At 51.9% G+C, this 19,871-nt stretch overlaps 8 protein-coding genes across 8 annotated transcripts; 6 read left to right on the top strand and 2 right to left on the bottom strand.

The window, feature by feature from the left end:
- Positions 1-1,260: 1,260 nt before the first annotated feature.
- Positions 1,261-3,244, bottom strand: QC764_605790 (uncharacterized protein). Its single transcript, XM_062949084.1, has 2 exons — positions 2,734-3,244; positions 1,261-2,668 (listed from the first exon to the last, which is right to left on the bottom strand). Exons 1-2 carry the CDS (start codon positions 2,800-2,802, stop codon positions 1,556-1,558), a joined length of 1,182 nt encoding a protein of 393 aa, XP_062797310.1. The 5' UTR covers positions 2,803-3,244; the 3' UTR covers positions 1,261-1,555.
- Positions 3,245-4,583: 1,339 nt separating this feature from the next.
- QC764_605780 (uncharacterized protein) lies at positions 4,584-5,945 on the top strand (the record flags this gene model as incomplete). The annotated part of the gene is made up of 2 exons (XM_062949083.1): positions 4,584-5,025; positions 5,264-5,945. The coding sequence occupies exons 1-2, from the start codon at positions 4,874-4,876 to the stop codon at positions 5,943-5,945; spliced, it is 834 nt and encodes a 277-aa protein (XP_062797309.1). The 5' UTR covers positions 4,584-4,873.
- Positions 5,946-6,520: 575 nt separating this feature from the next.
- QC764_0090860 (uncharacterized protein) lies at positions 6,521-6,812 on the top strand (the record flags this gene model as incomplete). The annotated part of the gene is made up of 2 exons (XM_062940916.1): positions 6,521-6,705; positions 6,764-6,812. The coding sequence occupies 2 exons, from the start codon at positions 6,521-6,523 to the stop codon at positions 6,810-6,812; spliced, it is 234 nt and encodes a 77-aa protein (XP_062797308.1).
- A 133-nt stretch (positions 6,813-6,945) lies between these two features.
- QC764_0090850 (uncharacterized protein) lies at positions 6,946-7,229 on the top strand (the record flags this gene model as incomplete). Its single annotated transcript, XM_062940915.1, has 2 exons — positions 6,946-7,094; positions 7,223-7,229. The coding sequence occupies 2 exons, from the start codon at positions 6,946-6,948 to the stop codon at positions 7,227-7,229; spliced, it is 156 nt and encodes a 51-aa protein (XP_062797307.1).
- Positions 7,230-7,376: 147 nt separating this feature from the next.
- On the top strand, positions 7,377-7,857 carry QC764_0090840 (uncharacterized protein; the record flags this gene model as incomplete). The annotated part of the gene is made up of 2 exons (XM_062940914.1): positions 7,377-7,537; positions 7,851-7,857. The coding sequence occupies 2 exons, from the start codon at positions 7,377-7,379 to the stop codon at positions 7,855-7,857; spliced, it is 168 nt and encodes a 55-aa protein (XP_062797306.1).
- A 347-nt stretch (positions 7,858-8,204) lies between these two features.
- QC764_0090830 (uncharacterized protein) lies at positions 8,205-9,822 on the top strand (the record flags this gene model as incomplete). The annotated part of the gene is made up of 3 exons (XM_062940913.1): positions 8,205-8,377; positions 8,890-9,234; positions 9,359-9,822. The coding sequence occupies 3 exons, from the start codon at positions 8,205-8,207 to the stop codon at positions 9,387-9,389; spliced, it is 549 nt and encodes a 182-aa protein (XP_062797305.1). The 3' UTR covers positions 9,390-9,822.
- Positions 9,823-13,415: 3,593 nt separating this feature from the next.
- Positions 13,416-14,228, bottom strand: QC764_605762 (uncharacterized protein; the record flags this gene model as incomplete). The annotated part of the gene is made up of 2 exons (XM_062949082.1): positions 13,416-13,580; positions 13,629-14,228. 2 exons carry the CDS (start codon positions 14,226-14,228, stop codon positions 13,416-13,418), a joined length of 765 nt encoding a protein of 254 aa, XP_062797304.1.
- Positions 14,229-15,865: 1,637 nt separating this feature from the next.
- On the top strand, positions 15,866-16,885 carry QC764_605759 (uncharacterized protein; the record flags this gene model as incomplete). Its single annotated transcript, XM_062949080.1, has 3 exons — positions 15,866-15,937; positions 16,010-16,062; positions 16,117-16,885. 3 exons carry the CDS (start codon positions 15,866-15,868, stop codon positions 16,883-16,885), a joined length of 894 nt encoding a protein of 297 aa, XP_062797303.1.
- Positions 16,886-19,871: the final 2,986 nt, after the last annotated feature.

Here is a 19,871-nt window from a genome sequence, read left to right as displayed (position 1 = left end):
GCGGATGTCTACGGGGTCTGGGGGTTGTCTCAGCGCGTGTTGCTGACATAGGCCTGGCTCGGGGTTGTTCCGCTCCCTCTAACTTGGACACGAGGTCTGCTACCCCTGGGTATCCTAGACGAATTATCATGCATGATACTTGGGACTTGTAACTACCCGATTCGTTAAAGTTAATGTGTCTGACCTGTGCGATGCTCTTTGAGGGAGACGAAATGGACAGAGCTGTTTGTCTAAGCTGCTCTACGGTGGTGATATAGGTAGAGGGGTTGGGGTTGGAACTGGGAGTCCGTCTGAGCTGTGACATAGATGGGGTGGTTTGGGAAGGTTTGTTCGTCTAAACCCAGGTACCTTGGCTATGATGATAGCACGTAGGGCATGGTTCGGGAATGTATGTTTGTCTAAGCGTATATGACAACGATAGTATAGAGTTATATATTTATTAAAAAAGAATGACAATAAAATGGAGCGGGTGCTTTGGACATGGCTACCTAGTCTTCTCAACCGCCATGGAGTGGTGATACAAATGGTATGATCTGGAAATATTTATCCGTCTAGCTCTCGCCGTGACACAGAAGGAGTAGTTCAAAACATATTATCTTAGTATCCCATGATAATATTCAGGAATGTTTAGAGGTGTCTGTTCGGCCAAGCTGTGATATGGTGAGAACACAATGGGAATAGCTTGGGAGTGTTTTTCCGTCGAGGCAACTCTAGTTAAGTAGGAAGCTCGGTTGTGGGCTCTGCGGGTTTGGTGATGCCTAGGTGGTGCTCACACTGGCTCTTTCATGGGATCGGACGTGGAGCTGAAGTTTGCTGGTGTTTTACTTTTTTTGCTGGAAGTAACAGAATGTTGTACTGATGAGTCGCATGGTGGGGATGTGACTGTGGTGAAGAGATGGATGGGTTTAAACCCGTGATTTGGATGGGAGGTGGTCAAAGTGTACCCAGGTAAATAATGATGGTTCTGTTGAAAGTCAAGTGGCAGTTGGCCAGAGCGGGTGACTAGCGCCAATGTGAAAGATCTGGAGGCGATGTCGATGTTAGAGCGGTATGTGTTGTTCAACTGAGCTTAGAGACACTTCTCCCAGCTTGGACGAAATGCTGAGGGTAATTGAAGAAAAAGAAAAAAAATGAGACAAACACGACATTTGAGACGGTGATCATCACCGATATCAACAATTTGCAAAAGCGAACTAGATTGGAGATGTACCAATCATATTATCAATCAGTCATACCAAACTATCACACCCTACCCCAACCCACCCCAAGATATCCTCTCTTCAATCCGCTCACATCTGGGTTCCCAACCGACTACACAACGAAGAAGAAAAGGTAATGTTACAGCCCCCCACCCTTCATCCCTCAAAGTCCAGGGGCAGGGTCTGAGCAGAAGAAGAAAATGTAGACGACAAGTCTGAAAACCAATCTACCGTTTACAACCATGTAAAAGAGAAAGAGAAGAAAATCAAAATCAACGTAACTGACAACCCAATATCTTCCCTCTTCATAAACTTCCCGAACCGTGTTACCCAATCTTGGCTCCGTATCAAAAATATCAAACAAACCCCCCATCCATCGCCCCCCACTGGGGACTCCCCGACACATGCTCCGCCTTGATGGGGTGAGCAGGAGAGGGCGACACACTTGTCCTCAACCCCTGATGCATCACCATATTATTGAAATCAAACTGCCCCGTGTCCATCCCAGCGAGATTCATATTCATTGTGTTCATCCCCATTCCCATTCCCATCCCCATCAGTCCGAGATTGCGCTCCTCCTGTGTTTGTTGCTGCTGGGAGAACTGGGTGTGTTGCGAATGTGAGTGTGTGTGATCGCGGGCGGCAGCGGATGGGGAGTAGCCAAAGGCTGTCGCGGTCGTGTTTGTGGGCGAGTACATCGATACCGACGCGGGACTGTTCTGCGACATGTGGCTTGTGTGGCCCCAGGTGGGGCTCGCGGTGTCGAAGTGGTGGGTGTGGTGATCGTAGGGGGGCTGGGTTTGTGATTGATGATGGTGTTGATGAAAGTCGTGAGTATTGTTTAGAGGGCTGCTGTGAGCGGCTGTCATGAAGTTTTGGTTAAGATTATGATGCATCAACACGTCTGATGCTTGTGCTTGGACGGACACGGGGGATTGATGGTCGCTGCATGGCGTCAAAAGACGCATGGTGTGATTGTGCGCAGGTGGCGGGATGGGAGTTGGGCCCTGGCGGTGAGAATGCATCATGTTGGAGAAGAGAGGCGTGTCGATGGGAGTCCCGGGCATCGACATAGTAGCTGTGGTAGGAGTGCTAGATGCTGTCCTTTCTTTCTTGATACTGACCGTCTCGATTTCGAAGGTGCTGGCTGGGATGGTATCCGACTTTGGAGAAGGCAGTTGCGGATTGGCAGGCTTTGGCGATAACCTTTCGACCTTGATCTTCTTCGCTGGAGGATTGTCGGGCTTAGCAGGCGTGTCTTGGGTGTCTCCATCGCCGGCTTCCTTTTGTGAGGTGGATGCTGCTGTGGTCTTTTTCTTCCTCGCTGCCGGCTTGCTGACTCTGTTTCGTTTCTGAGGTTCGATGCCTAGCATGGCCGACCTGAACCTCGAGTAGCGCATGCGGGCGGCATGGCCATTGGTAATGGGCTGAGCGAGATTGGGATCTTGGGCCACCTTGTTCCAGTCGATCTGGACGCGAAGTTGGCCTGGTGAGTGGTCTCTCCGTGGCGGTAGAAGAAGCAGAGAAAACATACATCTTTGAGGCATTTTTGCTGGAGTATGGCAAAGAGGAACCGGGTCATGGCATTATCGTTGTGGGCCATGATGAAGGATGTAGAGGGCTCTCAATCGGGCGGTTGGGGAGGATGTCGACGTCTGATTGGGGGATGGAGGGTGTGGAAGGGAGGGGAGAGGCGGTCGAAAGCCAGCCGACCGAGGGAAGAAAAGAGAGAGAAAACCACCACCCAGCAGCAGAGGGGAGTGACCAGCTCAATATGAAGGCTCTTCTTCTCTCGCAGGGGCCAGGGATCACACCGACAGAATACTACAGAAGGCTCTGGGGAACTGTGTGGGGAAGTGAGTCACTGTTGGACGGGATGGTGTGCGGTGTGAATGTAGATGAGCCGTGGGTGAGGCTGTCGGGCGGGTTATATGGCTGTTTCACCCCCTAAATAGAAGCAATAAAAAATCTTCTCATGTAGTTTTCCTTTGGGCTGAGAGCAAAGAAGCAATGGCTTGGTGGCATCGGTCTTCATTGGGGAAGAGAGCAAAGGGGGACAGCAGTCTTTGCCAAATGAGGAGGGGGATGCATGAAGTTTTGTTTGCTGGGTGTGAGCAGCAGCCATTGTGGGTGAAGCACAGAATGCAGCTTGAAAGCGCCACCCTGCGCTGGACACAGATAGGACCTCCTTTTCCGGGCATAGGTATTTATCTATCTACAGCATTTCCAGAAGACAATCAGCAGCGGTTGCCTGGTCCACAGGCCCTCTGGTGGGGGAACAGGTTCAACAAAAGGAAAAGGCCGGGCCACTCACACAAGAAAGAAGCCGGCGATAGAGGGTGGGATGGAGCGACGAGCGCAACGCGGCACCGAGGCGCTACCGCGTGAAGTGCTTTTCTCCCAAGACATGCAGATCCCTGGCCCTTGCCTCACATGCTGGAGGTGTGACATCCATCTCTTGTTGAAGCTGCTCCGAGTCAAGGCATTGGCTGTGACCATGTCAAACGGCCCCTGGCGAATCGAGTGGCTGCCTCGAGGCGCGGCAGCTGTGTGAGCTAGTAGCTGTCGAAGCTGTCGTAGCTGTCACAATGATAAGTAGATGCTTGCGCAGCCCGGGCGACGACATGCAGGTGGGTGAACCATCCGTCAAACTGCATGGCTCGGGGGAGGGGAAGGGAAGTCTGGATCGATCGGGAATCAATCTGTCTCCAGCTGGCCAGTGTCAGGAACGGCACAGACAGAGATTGATCAGTGAGTCACTAGACTCGGATGGGATTGGGAAATGCGAGACGTCGGTTGGAGCAAGAGGAAAACAGCTGAGTGGGATTTCCAAGTTCGGAATATGCAGAGTCGATGAGGTAGGTAGTGGGAGCAAGGCATGGATGGGGATGGGGAATGGGGATGGGGGTGCGGGTCAATGGCAGACGCACGCTCACTGCTTCGTGGCCTTTTTTGTTGCCTCTTGGCTGCCTGATGATGGGGTACAGAGCAGCCTGTGATGCTACCCCTCCCGAGCTTCCATCCTGAGACGCTGACGATAAGGCGGTGATGCAATCCGCCGGAGCAATGTCTAAGGTAGGTACTGAGGACAAAGGCATGATTGCAACAGTCACGATTGCCTCGGATCGAGTCATCACAAGAGCGGTGATGTATCTACATGATGTTTCACTGTGCTATAAAGAGTTGAGATCACTCAACAGGACAGTGAATGGCCCACAGGCAGTCGTCATCCGCGTCAGGTTGGGGATATTTCAGGGCTACAGCGCGTCGCAGGCTGGGGGGCTGTGCCACTGGTGCGCGATACTGGCGCCAAATCATCTGACCTCGGGTTTTTTTTCTCTTAATATGGGACCCACCCACTCACACATTCCATTCCACGGACCACAAGGCGCCATCCCCATTCCCCAACCTCTTTTTTTTCTTCCCCTCCCTTCCTCTGTCCCAATTGAGTTTGGTCCCAGCCCCTAGCGAGGAAGCTCTGACCATGTGGCATTGGCCAATCAGATGGAACATGTTGGTCTGGTCTCGGCGCCGGTTGAATGATCTGGCCACCTTCTTCAGCAAATGCATCTCTGCTTAGCAGACCTTAGCAATTTTCCCTCTCGTGGCCGCTATCCACTCTGTTCATCAGCTACCAATTATTGTATTCTGATACTGCCGCTGTCGCTGTCACCATGAACAAGAACTGGAACGACCGGGCCGACAAGGACCTGTTCTTCACCATCCTGTCCGTCAAGAACATTGGCGTCATCAGTGGCAGCGAATGGACCACCATCGGCAACCATATGCGCTCCATGGGCTATGGCTTCACCAACGAAGGATGTCGGTGAGTTTCTCTTGTAATTCATGTCTGGTATCTCGTAAATGATTAGCACTGGCCGGTGGCTGTTGCTTGCTGTTTCTCTTGTATCTCTGCCCCAATCCTGTACCCCCTTTTAGTTGATCAACAATTGTTTGCTCGAGTTGAGCCGAGATGATGTCTGTTGCGGTACCACTTGTGATATCGGCCATCCAACCGGGAATGTTCTTTATGCCGTTTGATCTGGTCTAACACACCGTCCCAGCCAGCACTTCCAAGGCCTTCGTCGTGCTCAGAACAAGGCCGATTCCAGCACTGTCAACCCCGACAACAGTCCCAGAAAGATTGATCCCACCTTGAACCCCATCACACGGAGACCGGGACCTGGCCGAGGCCGCCCAAGAAAAAATCCCGCTCCACCAACTGCTGCCGATCATGCTGCTGCTGCTGCCGCCGCCGCCATTGCCGCCGCCGGGCCAGGACAAGCCCCCGGTGTGGCTCCTGGTGGCGGCCCGGGCTTAGCCCCTAGTGTTGCTCCTGGCTCCGTCCCGGGTGTGGCTCCTGGTCCTCCGGGGGCTCCCGTTTCCAGTGCTCCTCCGACGCCGCAACAAATCACCAGCGTTCCGGTGCCCGTCATCCCTGGCATGCCTGCTCCGCCGCCCGGTGTTCAGATGCATCCCATGTATGCTCAAAATGTCCAGGCTCAGGTGCAGACACCAGTTCGCCCACCATCTCGGCCCATCAATGCTGGTGGCGCACCACCAGCCCAGATGGAATCCCCTGATGATCTTGCCGTGGACCCTAATCTGGAGGATGACTCGGACGAGCATATGGCTAAGCGGCAAAGGCTGGACGATTCGCAAAGTGGTTCGCTGGATGATGAAGCTATGATGAATGCCTTGTCAGCACACAATGAACCCACGCCGGGAGACTATAGTCAGGAGTGAGTACTTAGCTCTTCCCCGTTGGTATCTTTTCGCCGCTGACACCTTGTCGCAGCTTTAGTAGTTATGGTGAGGCTTGATCTGTCCGTCATATATGATATATAGCGTGATGGCTTGGTGTTTCCTTTGTTTGGTTTGTCTGGGACGTTACAAAGATGGCGACTGTATGATAATGTGGTAATGGCGCTGGCGGATCGGCGAGGATCGGCGAGGGTTCAAAAGAAGTATGGAACCCCTTTGGTGGTGGGCTATGGTTAACATCTCGGCGTCAGCAATAACAGGATAATATTTCCGTATCACGATACCCTTTGCAAGAGCGTTGAAATCTCCAGGCTGCCCCTGTCGTTCCTGCCTTACCTACCTCAGCACCGCGCTTGCCAACCTGTGTTCTTTGCTGGCACGGTGGGGTGGTGGCATCGTCAAGAACTTGCGTTAGTTTCCTCTCGAAATCTGCTCCCGCGATCTCGACTTTATCCTGACATCCAAGCTGCTGATCTTGTACCATCTCCAGATCTCGCCATCCTCCTGCGGATACAGCAAAGACTCGACAACGATCAGCTCGATATCAACCGTCAACAATGTCTGACAAGAGAACCACCGAGAAGGTTGGCAACACCAAATGGGGCAATGAGCCTCATGAAGCCCTTGCCGTGGGCCTCTACAATGTTCTGATCGCCCAAGGCGTTAGCCTGGCTAACAGCAAGGACATTGTGGTCGATACCATGGCTCACATGGGTTCGCCTTTCACTTGGGAGGCTATCCGGTACGTATTCTGCGGTGTTTGTTTGTTTGTACTTTCTCCGTGTTCTTCTGTCTTGAAGCCCTGCAGTAGTCGAGTCGAGTCGAGATCCTCGTTGGCTAGTGCCATAATCTGGAAATTCCGTTTGTTTGCCAGTCAGTTTACTTTCTCTTCCACAACAAGCACATTCCCTTGTGCAACTTGCGACTCTCTCAAGCACCACACACTCACAACACAATACCGACACCAACACCAATCACCGACATGGTTCGCTGGGATAACCAGTCCAACTCGGACCTCCTCACCTGCTTGTATGACGTCTACAGCAAGGAGATGGGGAGGGAAGTCCAGGCGCAGATCGTGGACAAGATGAAGAGTAAGGGCCACGAGGACGTCAACTGGGACAAGATTCGGTATGTTTCCATCTGCTGCTTTCAACTCCGTCATTGGTCTGGCCCCGTTATCGGCCTGCTCCCCTTATCGGACCACGTCTGTCTGGCCCTGCCTAGTGGTGCTGCCAGTGGTCGCCCTTTCCCAGCAGGCTGTGAGCAAGCTGCCCAGTTATTTACTGCTAGCCTGGTTTTTGACCTGCTATCATTTTCCCCATTCACAAAACACCACCTCAGCTTGACCTGAGCTGCTCTCGCTACCCTCTAACCACACTCGACATCTCACCCTTCATAGCACCGTTCACAATGCCGCCACCGACCAAGTATATCAACCGCTGGGAGGACATCAAAGACGACGTCTTTGAAATCATTTACAACATGAAAGCCCCCTTGTCGGCTGAAGACAAGGACCAGCTGGTGAAGGCCATGCGTGAGCGTGGCTATAACATTGGCTGGAATGGCCTTCGGTACGTTATCCGTCTGAACAGGTGTTGACAGGAGATCACAAGTGAACCGACAAAGTTGTCGACCCACTGATGTGGTCCGAGTTGCACCCGACGAACCCAAGAGTCTTTATATTTCGTCCTCTCCTTCACAGTCTCATTCTTTTTCCCTTTCTTTTTCCTTCGTCCGTCAACCCTCTTTCATCCGCAAACGATATTTCGTCCGGCAACGATTGAAATCATCACAACAACCCGTTTGACCACGGACAACATGGCTCGAAAGGTTACAATTTGGGGCGCGGAGCAGAACCTGGCTGCGCTTCAGGCGATGTACGAGTAGATGAACCTGTCAAAGCAGGATATGATCAAGATCGCACTGGCTTGCCGGACCAAAGGCTATCATTTCTCGGGCTCAGCTCTAGCGTAAGCACTCATTCCCCCTACCTTCTGTAGTCTGATTAGTCGTCGGACCACAGGCAGGAAAGAGCAGGACTCGGATGACCAGGTCATCAAGCGAAGACGTGGTTCTCGGCGTTGCCGGCAACTTCCCAGCTATCTGTTCTTTCTCCCTTCGAAAAGCCTCCGCAGCTTTCTCTCATACTCTTTCACAACCACCACCACGCACACCCTGTTCTCAGCGACTTTACACCACCACCAGACACCCACTTCTTCACCAACATCACCCAACAACATGCCACCTGGACGTGCTCTTTCTGGAAAGCCGACCACGGTCTGGGATCACGACGCACACCTGACCCTGCTTCAAGCAGTGATTGTGCGTGGCGAGATCAAAGCCGAGTGCTGGGACGCCATCATTGCCTACACCAATCTCCGCGGCTACAACTACACCCAAGGCGCTGCACTGTACGCTGTTCTTTCCCTTTTGCTGTTGCTTTTGTTCCTTCCACCGATTCTCATTGAGTTGACGTTCGGCGGCAAGCGACACAATATCGCTGCCTGGCACACCTTCCCCCCGCTCCGCTTCTCTCCAACTCTTCCTCATTTCCTTCCCGTCCCTTCCCCTCCTCCTCTTCGACTCTGCCCCAGTTTTCCTCCTTTCTCTTCTCTTTCACTCTTCAGTCAACCCTCATCCCACATCAACACCTACATCACCATCACCTCAAGCCATTCACCAAGAAAAGTCGCATACATGGCCATCGACAAGTCTCGCATGAAGTGGGACCTCCAGGCCAACCACGACCTCCTCCTCTGTCTCGTCCAGGAGTTGAGCCCCTCCCAGGACCAGCTCAGAGCCGTGATGGAACAAATGCACGAACTCGGCTATACTTGCACCGTCAAGGCCATCACGTACTTTGCTGACATGCTTCACTTGATCCCTTTTGAGAACCCTACACTGACATCTCGTTCTCTCACAGTCAGCACCTCCAGAAGCTCCGGCGCAAGGACACCGCCGCCAACGACGGTCCTGCCGAGGGATCCAGCGCCAATGCCCCTGAGACCCCCGCCAAGGCCCGTGGTGGCAAGGCCGCGGCCAAAAAAACTCCCGGTTCCAACAAGCGCAAGGGTCAGGCCGCCGCTGCTGGTGACAACGGAACCGACAATGAGGAGGCCGATCCCACCCCCGCCCCCAAGAAGCGTCGCGGTGTGAAGAAGGAGGCCCCCAAGTCTGACACGATTGTCAAGAAGGAGGACTCGGAGGATGACCATGATTCGTATGGTCAGCCCCGCGCTGCCACGACGGTGTACTCGGCTGATGCCTCGTAAGTCATCACATGTCTGTATCCACACCCAGTTTGACTGGTTTTTTTTCTTCTTTTTTTTTTTTTCCCTGTTTGAACTGTTTGTCTAGAGCATGTCTGACCACTTTTTGTTTCGTGAGTTTAGGCGCCATGTGGGCATTGGCTACGCCGGCTAAGTTGTGTCGTTCTGACGCGACACACTTGACAACGTCATCTATTTGCGATCAAGTGTTTTTCCCTTTTACCTCGCCAGCTTTTCTTTTTCTTTTTCTTCTATTCCTTCGACTTGTTAAACTGGCGTTCGGGCATTAGGTGGGGGATAGGGAAGGGGGGGGATAAAGGCGTAAGGGGGACTCGGTGGGGTTTTCTTTCATGGAGGTCTATCCGCATAGGGGGAGGCGTCATGGGTTTTCTTTTCTGCCTTTTTTTTCTTTTTTTCTTTTTCTCTCCCTCTCTCTCTCTTGCTGGGTTTTTTCACTCGCCGACTTGGGGTCAAGGGATATTATGGGAGGGAAAAAGGATGGATGGTTGGGTGGGGGGAGTTTACGGGATTTGTTTTCCGTTGAGTTTGTTGGGGGTGGTTATATCGCACAATACCAAAGGGATGTTGACTTGATGTTTGTGATGATGTGATTTGATGTGATGTGATGTGTGAGTGTGTCTACAGGATAATTGGCATGGCAGAAGCAAGTTGAGGTATGGTATGTTGTGAACTGTGCTTTGAAGGGGAACTAATGGATGTTTTGAATATCTTTGAAGGTGTGATGATTATGCTTCGAGGCATAGTTATGACACGGTATGGGTTGACCTTTCTTTATGTGTCAGCTAATATCGCGGTTGAAGGTGTGTGTATGTGTGTTGTGTAAGGGTGCAGGGCAAGGGTGTTGAGAGATGGGGTGATACGTCATGTTCAGTGTCTTTGATGGGTGTAGTATATATGTAGGTGTTGATGTCTTTTCCAAAACATATTCACCATGTTTCACACACCCTCATCTCCAATCGACACTTCTCCGGTTGAGCCGGGCGAGTTAGAGCTGGCTCGGTGGTGTCGACCCCAACTCGGGCTGGTCTCCCGGGGTTCAATCTTGCGCATTCGCTGCTCACACCTACACCTTTGCTGTTTATTAGATCTTTGCTGTTATCTATATCCCTATACTAATAGAAACAAATCCTGGTGTTTTTTGCACTGCGAAGGGGTAGGTCTCGGATGTGATTCGGTTTTAATTCGCGGCTGCTTGGAGAACTGAGGGAGTAGTGGCCGACACTGGGCCAGTAGTCGCCGACACTGAGCGGCATCAACTTGGAGTTAGGGTTGCTTGCACGGCGGGGCTCTACCTGGTGGCTAAGATTGGGTCGAGCTTGCCCTCGAGGTATCTCCAGCCAATATTTAGTACACAAAAGGTCTTCTACGATGGTCAACATCTTTGGTTTTGCCAGTTTCACGCTTGGGATTTTCGGGCTTTTCTTCCTTTTCTTCTTCCTTCTTTTTTGTTGTTATTTACTTTTGGGGTATTTTTAACCACAGCTAAGTAAGTTGGTATAGATTGTGTTGAACCATCTTCTGGTTACTCTCCAGGCTAAGTTCAAGTTTGACAGGAACTCCGAATCCCTGTTCACAGCGGTCGGCGACAGAGAATGATTGGTGGTTTGTTTCCCGTCCGAGCTGGGGTTACGTCTTTGTTGGCTCTGTGGTGTTGTCGCTGGTTGCTGTGCGCTCATCATTGGTGGAGTTGGGGGTGAGGTTGGGGTTGGTCGCTGGTTGCTTGGGGAGGGGATGGGGAGGGTTGGGGGGGGGTTGGTGGTGGTTTTGGGGAGGATGGGTTGATGTCGAGGGGAGGTGTACGGGGCGGGTTTGGGTGTTGAAACTCTTTGACGGTTGGTGGATAAAGGCATGACTGACATCTTGATCGTGGGTGAGATGTAGACATCCATGCCGAGGTATCCTCCCGACAGCCTGCACCGATTCCGGTCCCAGGATACAGTATCCTATACCCACAACCACCCCCCGTATCCCTCTTCCTCGCTAACATTCCCAACGAATATACCAACAACCTCCAGATCACCCTTTTATACCACCACCGCCGCCGAGAAGGTCAAGAACACAACCCCTTCCGTTCCGAATCTCGTTCCCGTCCCCGCCAAGACATCTCAAACCCAGACTCAACATTACCACCCCCTCACCCTTTCTACCTTACCTTATGTTTACACAACCACTCCATATCAAACCAACCCACCCAAATCCCAGCATGCTCCCTTCCCCTCCCGGCCCCACAATCCTTCCATCCCATCATCCCGGGAACCTACTCACGTTCATCCGCTCAGGTTATCATTCCTACCTCCTCCTCCTCCTCCTCCTCCCAATCCTCTGTCGTTTGCCCGCTCGCCCACGAACCTCTCAACAAATTCAATGTCAGAGCCACACCTGGGCCCAGGGAAACAGTTGGCAGGCGAAACCGAGATGGGAACATCGGCGCGGCTATGTGTTCACGATTGGTTGCTCGTTTCAAGGAAAAGGGGGGGGGGGTTGGTGTGCCTTCTACCAGACGGAGCGGAGGTCAATGCTGGCCAGTCTTTGTTGGGAATGGGGGAAGCGGTAGGATACTGTTGTCGTTACTACTGTTGTTGTTGCGGCTGCTACTGTTGCTGTTGTTGTCGTTTGTCGTTGGCGGAACTCGTGGAGGTGACGGTGACGGTGAAGGTGATGGTGGCATTGGTGGCAGTGGTGGTAGCGGTAGCAGCAAGTAGTAAACGAGAGAGGGGATGGCTCTTGAAGGGTATGCAGATGGGGAAGTACTGGTTGAGGAGAATGGAGGGCATGTCTTGCCTGAGTCTTTATGAGGAAGGTGTCCCAGTACAGAGACTGTTGTCTATTGGACCTGTTGGAGTTGACTGGTGTCCTGTGGTTAAGTGTTGATTGTCCGGTTTGCTGTCTAAGGCGGGATTTACTGAGACTTAAGACGTCAGGGGGTAAGTATTGGGAGTCTGGAAGTGTTTGGGGGCGGTCAAAAGGGGTCAAGGACTGTCAGCAGAGGTTAGGGGCTGTCAATGGATGTCAAAGAGAGTCTTTCAGATGTCCATGTCCCTGGAATCCCACTGAATGGGAACGCTGTCAAAACATCCGACAACACGGTCCACGACAGCGACAAAGAGCCCTTAGTCCCAGTCTCACGTCATAATAAGTCAGCTTCTGCAGACGGTACACACCAACAACCTCCAACTTCCACATCTCACACATACTTTCTTCACAGCACCTCAGCTCAGGATCAGAAATAACTAACCCCTTCATAATTACGTCCGACAGCAGCTTCTCTGCAGGCTCTAGTGCAATGTGGAATCCGTTATCTTGTGGAAAAACGGCCTCGAATATCGCATTTGCCGGTTGGTTGATGGTTCTCGGCTGACGGGTCTACGGAACGGGAGAGAGAGACGTCCGGGATGTTGTTCTATCTGCTAGTGTTTGGGGAGCATCGATATCCTCTGGCCGCCCGGCACCGGAACGGATAAGTAAGGGGAAGAGTCGGAGAGGCTACAGGCGCTTTCTCACGAGAGCCGGTCCGTGATGAGACGGTGCTTCTCTCACATCTTGCTTGTTGGGCTACCTTGGAGAGTGATTATAAGAGGTCTAGTCGCCTGCGCTTGGGTTCAAGTCGCACAGAATTGGATAATTGGTGGCACGGCTGATGCTAGCAGGTTGGTATTAGAAGAGGAAGCCAATAAAGTAAGCGAATTTGTGTAAACGTTGGATCTAGACGTCGGGCAAGCCTGGAGTGTACAGGTCCCATCGTATTCTCAAGATGAACTGAGGTCTATTCGAGACTGACAGGCAAGGCCTGCTGACGGCTGGGGATTCTAGGTTATTTGGTCACACAGTTGTGTTAAAAGACGAATGGTACACGGCTTATACATTTAAAGCCATTAGTAAACACCCAATTTAGATCTAGCCTGAATTGTATAAATCTTGTCAATTGGTAGAGGAGACTGTGGCTCCTGCCAGATCACGCCAAAAGGGCAAGTACCATGGCCAAAAGTTAGGTGACGGTAGCACCATAGTCAGAAAAGCCACGGCCGACAGCACGCCGTTGAGCTCATCCCGAAGAAGTTCCTCCCTCTCGCTCATCCGCTGTTTATAAACACCCTCAGCATCCTCCTCCCAAAGAGCCCCATTGCTGAAACTGACACAGCGGCTGTACCTACAGCTTCGCCTAAATTTCCGCGGGACACACCACACGAGAACTGTCGCCTCCTGGTCCTTGCCTTGCTGCCACCTCTCCAGCCTCCTTCCGCGCCGTCGCCTTATATCCTCCCTCGGGCTCATCGTCATCATTATCATCGTCCTCGTCATCATAACGCTTAACACGATAATCGTCCTACCCTTCCCATTCGAGTAAGTCCTCCAACTCAAAACCCTGACGCACAAACATCTTCATGTCCTTCCCGCCCACAATCAGCGTCTCATTGCTCTCTACATTCTCTACCCACTTCTTGAACTTGGCCGCTATTCTTGCTGACGCGGCAACTTTCTTGCCGCCATGGAAAGAATAGAAGAACTTCTTTGGTTTGGCCGAAGAGGAACGAATCGCTGTCCCACAGATAGCGAACCCAGTAACGGAAGTCTTCCAAGTCATGCCATCGATCGAGGAAGACCACCTCACAAGTCCAGTCGCAGTGATTGCGAAGTTGCAATTGGCACCCGCGAGTGATCGCGGGAATCGAAATGGTGAAGATTTGATCCAGTCTCCATCCTCCTCCTCCTCCTCCTTCTTCTTCTCCTTCTCCTCATCCTCCTCCTCTTCCTTCTTCTCCCCTTCCTTCTTCTTCTCCTCCCCCTTCTTATCCTCCTCCTTCTTCTTATCCTCCTCCTCCGCTTTCCTCTTTTGCTCTTCATCGCGCTCCTTCTCTGCCTCTAGGTCGGTTAGATCATCGATGTTCTCGCAGCCGTCATCGCCGTCAATGGGTGTGGGCTCATCAGTTCCATCTACGTTGCCGACCCTGCCAGGTCCATCGGGTCTGGTCATATTCTTGCCATGGTCAAGGGTGGCTTGCAAGCGCTGGGCGCATCATCAGAGTCATGGCTAGACTGGCGGTCGTCTGTTCCCTTAGACTGCTCAACCTGCTTGATGCTTGTGTTGTCCTCAGGGTTTGCTTCAATGGTATCATGTTAGTTAGGTAAGTAGGTAATGTGGCTTCATGGCTTCCAAGTATGTCACCTGGCAGGCGCTGGATCAAAAGGAGATGCCAAGACATGCAGTTGCTGTGCCAACGCACGGCCCCTTGTCTTGAAGCCCCCTTTCCTGGATGGCAAACCAGGGGTGAATAAGCTTTGCAAAAAGAACGCTGATCGAAATAGATGAGAAGAGCTAGATTATATATAAACCGTCCTTGCTTTCCGCGTTGAATTAGTTCTGCTTGAAATGTTGGGTGCCTGGATGTTTGAAGTTGGACTGCGTACCAGCGTCAAATGATTCCTTTGACAGGTGCTTCTGGGTTAAATACATCAAAGACAGGCATATGCAACTAAACTTTCATGTCTTTGGTGCCGTATTTCTATTGCTTTGTGGTACTTGCCGGAGCAGAGCAAAGACGTTGAACAGGCCGACGCGTCTTGTCGTGTATATCATCTTGAAGTCTCTCTCCATAGCCAGACTGGGACAGACTTCATCTGTCAACCACTATCAGACTTGATCTGATAGAATTAATCCTCAGACAACTTGAATCTTTCAGAAGGACTCGCATCATTTGTCCCACTTCCACCTTCCTCAGTCACTTATTGCTCGGCGCTGGCCAATTTCCCATCTTCCAATAGGACTTTCAGGCAACGAAGCTTGCTACTCCTTTGTGCTTACACCCCGCCGTCAATCAAGTATCACCACGAAGAGTAAATCGAAGCGTCTTGTTTGACAACAGTAGGCCCGCTTAGGGCGCACCAGTACATTATTTCTGCTATCCTTCGGTCCTTTGCAGAAGCCTGGTCTCCTCTTCCGTCCCATCATCACCACCCTCCCTCAAGGTCCCCAACTGCCACACACATAGCAGTCAGACAGGTGTTTGACAGGCCAATTCACTTGCTCCAACCTACCTCGAGCGCTTCCCCCCATTGCCTTCAGACGACATCTCGACTTCAACTCTGCAACGACTGCAGAGATCTTGCAACCTCGACATCACCACTCTCCACTAGGAACCACGTTTGGTAAGTCGAATCCTTCTGCTATAACCATCCCCTCCACTTCTCTCTTCCCCTCGCAACTCCCCTCTCTTCTCGCCCTTGAACTCCCTCGCATATTTTCTGCGAGAGTCGAGTCAAAGTGATTCCCTTCTTCGCTTCCGTCGAGTCCTACAAGCCTGAGGCAGCCGCGTCATCCTCCTCGCCTTCCCACAAGACGCGACTCCGACAAAGCTTGTCCGTCCTCCTCTTGTCTTCCCCCTCCCCCACACACTTCCTGTCCTCGACCTCACCCAGAACAACATCTTTGTTCGCGATCATTCCACCACCTACCACATTACCTCGCAAGGTACTTCATACAGCCATTGCGATGATCCCACGACTTCCAAGCGGAATCTCGAATTTGATTTGTCGTTGAATTTCTTCGACTCGTAGTAGGCACCTCCACTAACCCTCTCACAGAAACGAACTCCACCCTCAAAACAGCCAAAAATGCCTGCCCTCGACGCCGAGCAGCACCTCAGGTTCCTGTTGTCGTGCGTCAAGCACGCCTCAGCCGGTAGAGTAAGTCCCTCTCCCTCCCTTTTTTTCTTCACCACCCATCACTAACCACCACCACCACCACCACAACCACAGGTCAACTTCGACGCCGTCTCCCAGGAGCTCGGTATCGTCTCCAAGGCTGCCGCGTGAGTCCTTCCCCCTCCCCACCCCAACATCATCACTAACCCTCTCCTCTCCAGCGCTAAACGCTACGAGCGCCTCCTCAAAGCGCACGACCTCACCCCCGCCAACGTCCCCAAGAACGGCGAAGCCAGCGCGGCCAAAACCCCCACCAAGCGCAAGCGCAAGGACGACCCCGTCCCTGTCAAGCCCGAGACGGACGAGTCGGAGGAGATGCCGATGATGGCCAAGAAGAAGACTGCTGCTGCCGTGAAGAAGGGCGGTAAAAAGGGTGAGGATGATCTTGACGATAAGAACAATGGTGGTGGGGTGAAGATGAGTGATATTCCCGAGTTCTCTCGCCATCTCCTTGACGGGAAGAAACAGGAGGAGGGTGGTGAGGTGGAGGTGGGGGATGCGGATGAGGTGGTGTATATGGGGGAGAGTTTTACTGGTATGAATAGGGGGCAGCAGGGGGTGAAGAATGGTGGTGGTGGTGGTGAGGGTGGTGGTGAGGGTGATGGAAACGGCTGGAATTTCGCTAACCAGGGTTTTTTGCTTTCACAGTCAAGATCTCCTCCAGTGATGATGAGCAGCGGGAGGAGGGGGAATTTGATGGGTGTGAGGGGGGTATCTGATCCTTCTTTGACGCCTGTTGCCTCTCTGCCTCGGGATATGGGGTTTTTTTCTCATCATGTTTTGGAGACGCCTTCTTCTCAGGGCGGTGTTGGTGGTTATGATGGCTCTGGTTCCGGTTCCGCGGCGTCTGTTGCTGGCGGGGATGTGGACTTGCAGCGGATTTATCAGGAGCAGTTTGGGGGGCAGGGTTATGAAGGTTGGGGGAACTGAGGGATGGTGAGATGGGGGGAAGCATGGGTTACATGGGGTTGAGAGGGTTTCACTTCCTTTTCGGCGCTGATCTTTGCATTGAGGTTCATGATCATGGTGATTTGGGGTTGATTGGGAGTTGAGGTAAGTTCGTCGGTGTTGACTCTCGAGAGATCATGCTGACGATGGGGACAGAACAATTTGGCACGAGCATCATGGTTTGATGACATAGTTCTCTTCTTTCTGAGTCACACCTCGACAATCACAATAAGGCGTTGGGAAAAGGTTCAAGCGGAGGATTCCGGGACATCACCGCCAAAGGCGTTGGGTTTGCTGGCGTTGGGTTGGGTTGGCAAGGATTTCTGCCAGTTGAGCCGAGTTTCTTTTCTCGAGCTGATATTGTCCATACGAGACAAATAAAACTGCGTTGATTTAATCTCTGGGGCTTTGTGTAATGCCTATGGAGGTTCTATGGATTTCCCTTCTCTGCAGGAGACCTCCATGGTATTACACGAGGCATCGGGTGCTTGTGATGCCTCCAGGCTTCTAAGGTTTCTCTGCATAGGTAATTGTCTGCCTAGGCTCCACTACCTTCCGGGAGACTGTTTGAAGTCGCACCGAGAGATCGAACGGATTGAAAAGTCTTTACCGGGTATCGGAGAGACGAGACACCACCTTATTACCATCAGTCTCCCGCCGTCCTTTACTTCATTATCTTTCCCTCTCCAGCATCTTGTCTTTGGTATTCACTTTAGCCTCTTTTTTTAATATTTCTTTTTTTAATTCTTTTTTTTTTTTTTTTTTTTTTTTTTGCACCAGCACTCTCACCTCAGCGACTTCTCTTTCAACATCTTTCTCTTCAGCATCTTCTTCTCTTTAGACCGCTCTTCATCATCACTCTACAACATCAATCTATCATTCAACATCTCAATTCCCGACGTTCCTCTTCTCTCGGCAGTTTCCACCTTGAGCCTTTCCTATCTTTCCTTCTCCTCCTTCTCTCTATATGTCTATTCAACAACTTCAATATGACCCACGCGGTCCAGGCTTCCAAGCCACACCGGCATCACAATTGCCGTCAACCTTTACCTACCTTACCTCACCTTCAACAACCTACCTACCTACCTGTTCCTCCGTGACGACCTATCAACCAGTCACTACCCACGACGGCCTTTGCCGTCCCAGTCCACCCACAAACTAGACAATCCTCCCGAGGGTGATCCTGCTGTGACAAGATCATCTGCACGGCCGAAGCCGAAGAGCTCGGGATTGGCATTCTCAATCACGCCTTGTGGGGGTGCGGGAACGGTCAGGATCATAGAAGCTGCCAAAGTTGCACAGATGGAGAGCGCTACTGTCACTTGCATTCGGAGAGGAGGGTCTGCTGGGGAGACTTCTTCAGTTTGTCTCTGGGCTGGATGCCTTTGCAGAAGACTGGCTCCCTGGTCACATGGAAAGACTTTGAGCCGTCGAGGCAGAAGGCGAGCATGGGGCTGTTCCTGGGGTTTCCTTTCTTGCGACCACAAAGCGACAGTTTGTGATCCGAGGACTGTTTTAAACAGGGGGACACAAACAAGACTTGCATATTTTTAGTTGTAGGTTCTTTGACCTTTTCTATATATACACTCAACACCTTCAAAAGCTCGGCACATAGCCAGCCCATTTTCTTTCTCCCCTTTTCTCTTTCACCTCATACCAGCGAACCACCACCTCGCCCCCTGCTGGCCCCTCACCAACCTTAGCTTCCACGGAAAAGGGACACCAGCCTACCTACCTACCTACCGACCTTTTCTCCACCTTCACCCAACCCTACCCCTCACACACATGGTCAAAGACCCCTGAGCCTCAGACACACCACCCCCCGGCACCCAGGTGATAGGCTACGAGAGAGTCTTTCTTCAGGAACACCCTGCCATGACAGCACCACGCCAGCTGAATCCACGACCTGGCCTTCGCGGACGAAGGCGGCGGCAGAGGGAGCCCGAACCATGGAAAAGGCATACCCCCCCACCTTACCTTACCTACCTTTTTCCCCGGCACTTTCAGGCTTCCAAAACAGGCAGAGATGCTGTGCGGGACCTCCAGAAGTGCGCGTTCTGTTTTTCTGATCTAGGCGATGATGATGTGGTGGATTGGAAAAGTAAACGGCGGGCGACGTGTTGTGTTGCGGCTTTTGTTGGCTGAGGACGCGATCGGGTATGTGACATGTGACGTGGGATTGTGCGAATTATTGTTTTGTGCGCGGTATGTTGCGGGGAGGGGTCTCGGATGGGAGTATGGCGTCGTTAGAAGTGAGGGGGAGTCGGGATGGACAAAAATCAAAAGAGAGGGTTTATTTCATGTTGTGTATGGGGGATGCCGAGGACGGAAGACGACGTCTTCCCGAGGTATGCTTCTATTCTTTTACCTGAGCAGCTCCATTCACGGGTTCACAGACACACCTTGTGGTGGTCTCGTGTGGCTGTCTCGTTTTCTGATTCTTCTTTACCTGCTTTCGGCGACGCTTCTTCCCCACCATCGGGAACCATGCCCACCAGCCTATACCAGGCCTCGATATCAGCAATGAATTTACGATCAACAAGAGATTCGATCTCAGTGCTCTCCCACAGCTCAAGGGGGAGAAGTCAAACTTTCAGCAATGGAAAGACGCCGTGGAAATTCTATCATGTCGAAGGACTCGCTCTATGTATACTCGACGCCAACAACAACAACAACAACAACAACAACAACAACAACAACAACAACAACAACAACAACAACAACAACAACAACAACCTGGCTTTTGTGCCAACATTTTCTTTTTTCTGGTTTTCTCCTTCTCTCTCAATTTGACTCTTCCACCGCACCTTACCTACCACCAACCACTCTACCGGTCGCCACCACCGGTCCACCTACCTACTGCACGGCCAGTCACATTCGGCCATTCCAACCCTCGACATTCCGCCGTCGAGGACCGTACCCAGCCTGCCGCCTCGGTCCCGCATGAGAACTGCCGTTTGTGAAGAGC

This window comes from Podospora pseudoanserina, chromosome 6 (genome assembly GCF_035222485.1).
Source record: "Podospora pseudoanserina strain CBS 124.78 chromosome 6, whole genome shotgun sequence".
Taxonomy (NCBI): Eukaryota; Fungi; Ascomycota; class Sordariomycetes; order Sordariales; family Podosporaceae; genus Podospora; species Podospora pseudoanserina.
The sequence above is the reverse complement of the archived record's forward strand: the minus strand, read 5'-3'. Positions and strand labels throughout refer to the sequence as shown.

Excerpts from the sequence above, each read along its gene's own strand:
- QC764_605790 (XM_062949084.1), bottom strand. The coding sequence starts at position 2,802 with ATGGCCCACAACGATAATGCCATGACCCGGTTCCTCTTTGCCATACTC. Across the intron at positions 2,669-2,733 it reads AGCAAAAATGCCTCAAAGAT|ATCGACTGGAACAAGGTGGC; the intron begins GTATGTTTTCTC and ends CTTCGCGTCCAG.